Raw genomic sequence first — 9,315 nt, 5'->3', positions numbered from 1 at the left:
ACTCCTCAGAGTGACCCTCCTGGCCCCACTTCTCTGTAAGAGTTGTGTAGTTGGTTACTGTCTTCGCCGTCCCGATTACCGTCGCCGCTGCGACAACAAGAGACTAAACGGGCAGCTTCTGTCTGGAGGTGAGATGGGAAGGCAGAGAGGGTTAGGAGCTGGTTGAATGGACATGGGGAATCAGGGGTACAAAGGAGGAGTGTCCTGTCACAGTATGGGGAGAGCAATTAGGCTCACATAACAATGTATGTATAAATTTTTTATGGGGGAACAGTAAAAAAAAAAAAAAAAAATTACAGCCTTGGAAACCCTATAGGGCAGTTCTACTCTGCCCTATAGGGTCGTTATGAGTTAGAGTTGACTTGATGGCAATGGGTTTGGTTTTGGATGCTATTTTTATCAGTCATCATCTCAAGAATCCACAAAGCTAGCCACTTTTCCACCACTTCATCATGCACTGTAAAAGCTCTTTTAGCATTCTAGAGCAGAGAGGCCTCATGTTCAAACTGGCAAATCTCTTCCTTTTTTTGATGTACCATATCGTTGCTTAATTAACACTGAACTTAAGCCAACGGCACTGTAACTCATACCTGAAAGCTTATGTAACACCAACTTTCTCCATAAGGTACATCACAGCCTTCTTGGCTAATAGACGCTAGACAGCACATCAGCACTAAGCTTGGGGGTCATTTTAAACAAAATAACCAACAAAAAGCACAAAAATGCAAAGAGTGTGGCACTGAACAGACCTTGAAAAGCACGCTTGTTTACAGTATGCAAGCTGAAGCAAGAAGGCAGAGCATGGCCTTGTTCTAGCTCAGCTGAGAACATGTGCATCAGGCAACCCAATTTTTTGTTGCGCTGCACATGTCTGCAAATGACTCAGACAGTGCTGCAAGTACTGATTTTGGGGTTACAAATAAATTTTAGCAAGTAAGCGAATCTGCAAATGGGGAATTCGTGAATAACTAGGATTGACTATATATATATATATCTGTTTTAAACAAAATAAAAAGCAGTAGCTGTCGAGTCGATTTTGCCTCATGATGACCCCACGTGTGTCAGAGCCGAACTGTGCTCCACAGCTTCAGTGGCTGATTTTTCAGAAGTAGATCATCAGGCCTTTCTTCTAAGACACCTCTGGGTAGATTCAAACCGCCAATCTTTCGGTTAGCAGCCGGGCACGTTAACTGGTTATGCCACCCAGGGACTGCATGCGACTATGATATTCATAGTATTTTAACCTGCTTTTTTTACTCAACAACCCATGATTAGCAATTGCCCATGCTAATGAAGGCATGTCGTAATTTAATTAACCAACCCCTATGGTGGACGTTCAGATTGGTCTTAATTCTCCCCTATTAGAAATAGTATGAGATATGCATCCTTGTACATAATATGTTTATGCATTTCTGATTATTTCCAAAGGGTAAATTCCTAAAAATGAAATTGCTGGCTGAAAGAATAAACATTTTTTAAATCTTTTGGTATGTGCTGCAAACTTACTACTTCTGCAAACTTATTACTTCACACCACTACTAGCATTCTTACCTTATTTTTTAAACTAGCTGAAGCCATAGGTGCTCCTGTGAATTGAAACAAAGGACCTGTCTACACTGCTTATTAAAACAACTCACTATACAGTCATAATGGGCACATGAAAACGGTGCCTGTATAAACAAGCAAACATGCATTTACTCACAGCTCCACCAATTACTTGTTGTGTGACCCTGGACAAGTAGCAACTTTTTCCAGGATAAACTAACGGTCTCGGTTTCCTCATCTTTGGGAGGCTTAGCTATATTCAACACTACGTAAAGAGTCTGGCATGCTATGTTTTGAAGTGATATTGCATAGTGAACAACGCACAGGCTTTGAGTGTCTGGTCAATAGAGATTTAAATTCTATGTCTCTTGATAATTAACTCTGTGAATCTTACACAACTCACTTTCTCTCAGAGCATGATTTTCTCATTCAGTAAACTACCACCTTATATACCTAAGACCACATGTGAAGCTCCTGGCTTTACAAACCAGAAAAACCAAACCAGTTGCCATGGAGTGGACTCCCACGCATGGCGACCCCATGTGTGTCAGAACAGAACTGTGCCCCGTAGGGTTTTCAATGGCTGACGTTTTGGAAGTAGACCACCAGCCTTTCTTCCAAGGGGCCTCTGGGTTGACTCAAACCTCCAACCTTTTGGTTAGCAGCCAAGTAGTTAACCATCTGCACCACCCAGTGACTCCTCCTGGCACACAGTACTAAACCCAAACCAAACTCATTGTTGTTGAGTCAATTCTGAGTCATAGCAACCCTACAGGACACAGCAAAACTACTCCATAGGGTTTCCAAGGCTGTACTCTTTACGTAAACAGACTGCCACAGCTTTCTCCTGCAGAGCTGCTGGATTCGAACCACCAAGCTTTCGGTTAGCAGGCAAGCACTTAACCACTCTGCAACCAGGGCTCCTCTGGCACATACTGGGTGCTTTAAATATTCAGTTAAAAACAAAAATATGTGTTTCACACCACAGTGGGTCAGAAGATACAAGGACGATTAACACACACTTTCTGCCCTTCAGGAGCGTCCAGCTGGTCTAGAGCCATATATGCTCTTACCCAGGGAATGGGTTCGGATGCAAAGTTATGAAGAAGGCTAAGCAGCCTGGCCTGTAGTCCCCAGGCCAAGATAGCCAGTGAAGGATTTTGAATGAGATGACTTGATCAGATCTGGAGGCTAAAGTGAAACCTCTGAGAGTCTTCAGCACCACATGAGGTCTGGGAGCCTACCAGCAGATGGGAGAAGCCAGGACCTGGCACTGTCCCCCAGGAATCAGTCTGGCCCGCAGTCATACTAGAGACCAAGTAGCTGCAAACAGCTCAGCAAATGACTGTTTAAGTAGATCCAGACCTGGGCCACCATAATTAAATGCCCTTTACAATTTCAAGATTCTCCCCCACTCCAGTTTTTAGAAGTTAAGAATTCCTGTCCAGATCAAAGGGTCTCAAACTAAGTTTGCCCCATGACTTTTTTTCTAAAACCTCTGACCCTATACCCACTTCTCTGCTAAAACAAACAGCAAAAATTTTAAACAACTAGAATTTGCTGGCTCAGCAATGTTTTATCATTTACATGTCCTAACAGTTGTGATTTTATATTGTTTTAAATACATCACGGTTATACTGTCTGGCGACAAAGGTGTTCCTAGCTTGTATACAGGAGTTACAAAGAACAACAGAGTGTGCCACTCTGAAAATGCTTGGTTTTCAAGTGCTCCTGCAGGGAATGGCTTTGGAGGAGTCTTGTAAGGCCAATCTATCACTGTCAGCACTCAGTTCTTAGCGTGGAGGCATAATCAAACCACCCAGGGAGGGAACTAGGCTTCCATTTAAAACCATCCCAAAGGTGTAAACTTGGTTGAAAAAAAATAGCTTGTCACTCCAACCAAAGAAAAGATGCAAAATCCAATTTGAAATCAAGTTAATAAAAGTGTTGAGACAGCATGCAGGAGAGACTCAGGTTGCATTCCTAGCCTACGCACTTGAAGCACAGCCACCACTTGTCAGTGGAGGTTTATGTGTTCCTATGATGCTGAACAGGTTTCAGCAGCACTTCCAGAGTAAGAAGCCTAGGAAGAAAGGCCTGGGGATTTAGTTCCAATAATCAGGAAATGAAAACCCTATGGATCACAACAGTCAGATCCTGTTGTGCATGAACCAGGACGAACTTGAAGGCAGCTAACAATTTTAAGTCCAAGGAAATTATTTAAGGTAAAGACTTTGACTCAATCATGGCAGCAACGCAAAAAAAAAGTTGCTGTCAAGTCAACCCTGACTCTGGGCAACTCAGGTGTACCAAATAAATGCCCTCAGGGCATCAGAGGACCTGGCACCAACTTCAGCTGTGCCTCTTTATAGTCGTGTAACCCCTGCCCTCCGTTACATAGGAGGAAGGAGGCCAAAAGCATCAACCAGGAGAAGCTGAGTCAAGGAACATACACAAAAGTAAGGGAGATGTTTCATTAAAAAAGCTGCAAGGCATGACAGGTTGCAAGCGAAAACTTCTAAAAATGTTTGTAGGCCATAAGTTTAAATAATTTTTCAAATTCCAGTTACTACATTTCATCCAGAACAAGATTATTTTGTAGTTTCACTCAAGTATCCACAAAATGTTTACTGTACTTACCATACTTACCGTTAATATTTCTCCTCTGAATTTGCAAACACACCTCCTAAGGCTTATTTCCCCATTTCTATGGGAAAACAGGCCTACTACATCCCTTTACAAAACAAACGCTCAAAACTCTTTACTAAAGTAGTTAGAAAACAAACAAACAAACACACACACAAAAAAACCAAGGGCCTATAGCAAAGGCGTTCAATGGGGGAAAGACACTGATACTTTTTTCAGAAATCCTTTCAAAGAAATCCCTCACCCTCTTCCTTCCCCGGGGCAGATTTCATAACCCATCCGGACTCCCATAAGGGTCAACCTAAAGTTACCACTGAGCTAGGGAGTTTACAGGCACAGCACTCTCCTAACAAAAAGGCAGCACTGGCCGGTCCGAGTTATTATGCTCTATCCAGTGTAATTAAAACCCGTTGCCGTGGAGTCGATTCCAACTCATAGCGACCCTATAGGACAGAGTAGAACTGCCCCATAAGGTTTCCAAAGAGCGGCTGGTGGATTCGAACTGCCGACCTTTTTGGTTAGCAGCCGAGTTCTTTAATCACTCTGAAATAATGCCAAAGAAATCTGTCGTCATCATCACTACTCCATGTATGAAAACAAAGCAATATTCTCATCAGCATACACAAGCTGTGGAATCATAAATATTCTTTTAGTGGGGTGGGGGTATTAAAGAGGAAGTTACCACACTCCGCGCTTCCTGGGAACGCTTCCAAAGTTGGAGACGGTAAGGTTTACGCGGCCGGCGCGGGAGGGACGGGGCGGGGGAGGCGCCCGAGCGTTCCAGGCCGCAGGGGTGCGGACGCCGGGGGCGAGCGGGACGCGATCCGGCCGCGCGGCGGGTACTTTCCTGCGCCGGCACAGAGGCGCTAGGGCCAGGGCAGGCCGGTCGGCGGACTGCGCGCCTCCGGGGCCCGGCGCGAGCAGGGGACGCGGAGGGGCCGGAGAGCCAGGCCAGGACCGCCGGGCTGGGCGGGCAGAGGGCCGGGCCTGCTGGGACGCGAGCCCGCCCGGGAGCCCACTTCCGCCAGGCTCTCAGAAAGGCCGACGGCGGGCGGGCGGCCACCTTACCTTCTCCTCACCATCGTAGATGCGCACCCCGCGCTGCTGGATCACCAGGGTCTCGTTGATCTCCAGGAGGCCACTGGTCCACAAGAACCGGTCCATGGCCGCCAGGAGGGGTCCGCCGCTCGCCAGTGCCGGCGCTCCCAGGCCGCAAGCAGACCGCCAGGCAGCCTGTGGCGCCCCCTGGCGGCGGGCGGGGAGAGGCGGCAGGAAGACGGAGCTCGGAGCAGCCTGTCCAGGAGCGTTGTGGGGAGTGCGCGCGGCCCGAGGGCCCGCCCGGGGGCTTGGAGACTTGCGTGGAGCGCCTCTTGACCGTCTGTCCGCCAATAGCCTTCTCAACCGGGACGTCCACCCCCTTTTTTGTCCAGCTGGGTCACAAATCCAGACCTTATAAGTGACTTTGCGGAAGCCCCACGCTACAGCTCGGACTTCCTTGTTATTCATAATCCCTGCCTACTTGTGGCAGCTTTCTTATCACTTGCCCAGCATGTTGTCATGCTCATTCAAGGCTGTAAATAATAACTTTTTTTCTCAAACTCATGGCATCGATGAGTTTTTATACAGCTGCAATCAATACTATCTTGTGCTTCTTTTTCTTTCCCCTTAAGTATTTTCATTTAACCATTTCCAGATTTAAACACAACAGACCTTATGAATTTACTGTAGATAATATTTCAATATATAAACAAACAAAAAATCCCCGTTGCCGTTGGGTCAATTCCAGCTCATAGTGACCCGATAGGTCAGAGTACAACTGCCCCGTGCGGTTTGCAAGGAGTGGCTGGTGGATTTGAACTGCCAACCTTTTGGTTAGCAGCTGAGCTCTTGACCACTGCACCACCATTGTTGTTGTTAGGTGCCATCAACTTGGTTCCGACTCAAAGCGACCATATGTACAACAGAAAGAAACACTGCCCGGTTCTGCGCCATCCTCACAATCGTTGTTATGTTTTAGCCCATTCTTGCAGCCACTGTGTCAATCCATCTCGTTGAGGGTCTTCCTCTTTTTTCACTGACCTTCTACCAAGCATGATGTCCTTCATCAGGGAATGGTCCCTCCTGATAACATGTCCAAAGTACATGAGACGAAGGCTCACCATCCTCACTTCCAAGTAGCCCTCTGGCTATGTTTCTTCCAAGACAGACTTGTTCGTTCTTGTGGCAGTCCGTGGTATATTCAATATTTTTCACCAACACCATAATTCAAAAGCATCAATTCTTTGGTCTTCCATATTCATTGTCCAGCTTTCCCATATATATGAGGTGATTGAAAATATCATAGCTTGGTTCAGGAGCACCTTAGTTCTCAATGAAACATCATTGCTTTTTAACACTTTGAAGCGGTCTTTTGCAGCAGATTTGCCTAATGCAATACATCATTTGATTTCCTGACTGCTGCTTCCATGGGTGTTGATTGTGGATCCAAGTAAAATGAAATCCTTTACCATTTCAGTATTTTCTCCATTTATCATGATGTTGCTTATTGGTCTAGTTGTGAGGATTTTTGTTTTCTTTTTTTTTTTCTTAATTTTTTTTTATCGTACCTTAGATGAAGGCTTACACAGCAAATTAGTTTCTCATTAAACCAATTAATACACATACTATTTTGTGACATTGGCTGCCAACCCCACAACATGGCAACACTCTCCCCTTCTCAACCTCAGTTTCCCTGTTACCACCAGCTCTCCTGTCCTCTCCTGCCTTCTCTTCCCCCGCCCCTGGGCTGCTGTGCCCATTTAGTCTCATTTTGTTTTATGGACCTGTATAATCTCTGACTGAAGGGTGAACCTCAGGAGTGACTTCAGTACTAAGTTAAAAGGGTGTCTGAGGGCCGTACTCTTGGGGTTTCTCCAGTCTCTGTCAGACCAGTAAAGTCTGGTCTTTTTTTTTTGTGAGTTAGAATTTTGTTCTACATTTTTCTCCAGCTCTGTCGGGGACCTTCTATTGTGACCTCTGTCAGAGCAGTCAGTAGTGGTAGCTGGGCACCATCTAGTTGTGCTGGACTCAGTCTGGTGGAGGCTGTGGTATTTGTGGTTCATTAGTCCTTTGGACTCATCTTTCCCTTGTGTGTCTTTGGCTTTCCTCATTCTCCCTTGCTCCAGATGGGGTGGGACCAGTGGAGGGTCTTAGATGGCCACTTACAAGCTTTTAAGACCCTAGATGCTACTCACCAAAGTAGGATGTAGAATACTTTCTTTCTAAACTAGATTATGCCAATTGAGCTAAATGTCCCCCAAGACCATGGTCCCCAGCCCTTGACCCAGTAACTTGGTCACTCAGGGAGTTTGGATATGTCTATGAAGCTTCCATGATCTTGCCTTGGTTAAGCTGTGCTGACTTCCCCAGTACTATGTACTGTCTTACCTTTCACCAAGGTTACCACTTATCTATTGTCTAGTGTTTTTCCCTCCCCACTCCTCCCCTCACTAGTAACCATCAGAGATTGTTTCTTTCTGTGTTTTTATAATAGTGGTCTCATACAGTATTTGTCCTTTTGTAATTGACTTATTTCACTCAGCATAATACCCTCCAGATTCATCCATGTTGTGAGATGTTTCTCAGATTTATCATTGTTCTTTATTGTTGTGCAGTATCCCATTGTGTGTATGTACCACAGTTTGTTTATCCATTCATCTGTTGCTGGGCACTTAGGTTGTTTCCATCTTTTTGGCATTGTGCATAATGCTGCAATGGACATGGGTGTGCAGGATTTTAGTTTTATGTTGAGGTGTAATCCTGAACCAAGCTATGATGTCCTTAGTTTTATGTTGAGGTGTAATCCATACCAAAGATTTTAAGTCTTTCATCTTCACCAGTAAGTGCTTCAAGTCTTCTTTGCTTTCAGTAAGCAAGGTTGTGTCGTCTGCATATCACAGGTTGTTAATGAGTCTTCCATCAATCCTGATGCCCTGTTCTTCTTCATATAGTCCAGCTTCTTGGATTATTTGCTCAGCATACAGATTGAATAAATATAGTAAAAGGATGCAACCCTGACGCTAACCTTTCTTGATTTTAAACTATGCAGTATCCCCTTGCACTGTGCAAACCACTGCCTCTTGGTCTATGTACAGGTTCCACATGAGCACAGTTAAGTGTTCTGGAATTCCCATTCTTCATAACGTTATCCATAATTCATTATGATTCACACAGTCAAATGCCTTTGCATAGTCAATAAAGCACAGGTACCATAGGTATCCCATAATGTACTTGTTGATTGGTCCCTGTCTGTGACCTCCCTCCCACCAGCAGGGCCTCTGCTGTTTGTTCTTTCATTTTATTTATGTATTTTGCATTATAAATGGAGCATGTGCCCTGGTGGTGGAGTGGTTAAGAGCTGTGGCTGCTAATCAAAGGGTTAGTAGTTCGAATCTACCAGTCTCTCCTTGGAAACTCTAGGGGGCAGTTCTACCCTGTCCTATAGGGTCACTATGAGTCAGAATCTACACCATGGCTTGGAACTGGCGCACCTTAGTCCTTAAAGCGACATCTTTGCTTTTTAACACTTTAAAGAGGTCTTTTGCAGCAGATTTGCCCAATGCAATGCATCGTTTGATTTCTTGACTGCTGCTTCTGTGGGCATTGACTGTGAATCAAAGTAAAATGAAATCCTTGACAACTTCCGTCTTTTCTCTGTTTATCATAATGATGCTTATCCTCCTGCTTAGTATGGTAAAATCTTCTAGTGATCTATCCTCAAAATTATCATTGATCCATCAGCTGACAAACTCATCAGGTCCTCCTTCAAAAGCAAAGAATTAGAAGCCCCTGACTTGCAGAAAGATTTGATAGCCATTAGAGTAATTCTCTTTCTCAGTATGTGAGAAGTATACCAAAAAAGTTTTACCCATACTTATGAGATGAAAATTAATTTTAACTGTTATTCTTTCACTTAGAGAGACTTTGTTTAACTCAGTATACTCAGAATGGGTTGGGAGATGGAAATATTGTTAATTTTATTATAATACGTGTAATAAAATTATTTTTATGTCAATAAAATTATTTTATCATGTGCTTGAAATGTATTTTTTACTAAAACATAGGTGCCACAGATTTTTTTCATTC

At 44.3% G+C, this 9,315-nt stretch overlaps 1 protein-coding gene across 2 annotated transcripts in view; it reads right to left on the bottom strand.

The window, feature by feature from the left end:
- VPS36 (vacuolar protein sorting 36 homolog) overlaps nucleotides 1-5,465 on the bottom strand; it is a 52,518-nt gene extending 47,053 nt beyond the window's left edge. The window contains exon 1 of one of the 2 annotated variants that reach the window (XM_004388068.2): nucleotides 5,260-5,465. In XM_004388068.2, coding sequence (XP_004388125.1) covers nucleotides 5,260-5,355 — 96 coding nt within the window. In that variant the 5' untranslated portion in view covers nucleotides 5,356-5,465. The remainder of the gene's footprint in view (nucleotides 1-5,259) is intronic. The other variant, XM_023742219.1, reaches the window with a different exon arrangement.
- Nucleotides 5,466-9,315: the final 3,850 nt, after the last annotated feature.

This window comes from Trichechus manatus, unplaced genomic scaffold (assembly GCF_000243295.1).
Source record: "Trichechus manatus latirostris isolate Lorelei unplaced genomic scaffold, TriManLat1.0 scaffold00205, whole genome shotgun sequence".
Classification (NCBI taxonomy): Eukaryota; Metazoa; Chordata; class Mammalia; order Sirenia; family Trichechidae; genus Trichechus; species Trichechus manatus.
The sequence above is the reverse complement of the archived record's forward strand: the minus strand, read 5'-3'. Positions and strand labels throughout refer to the sequence as shown.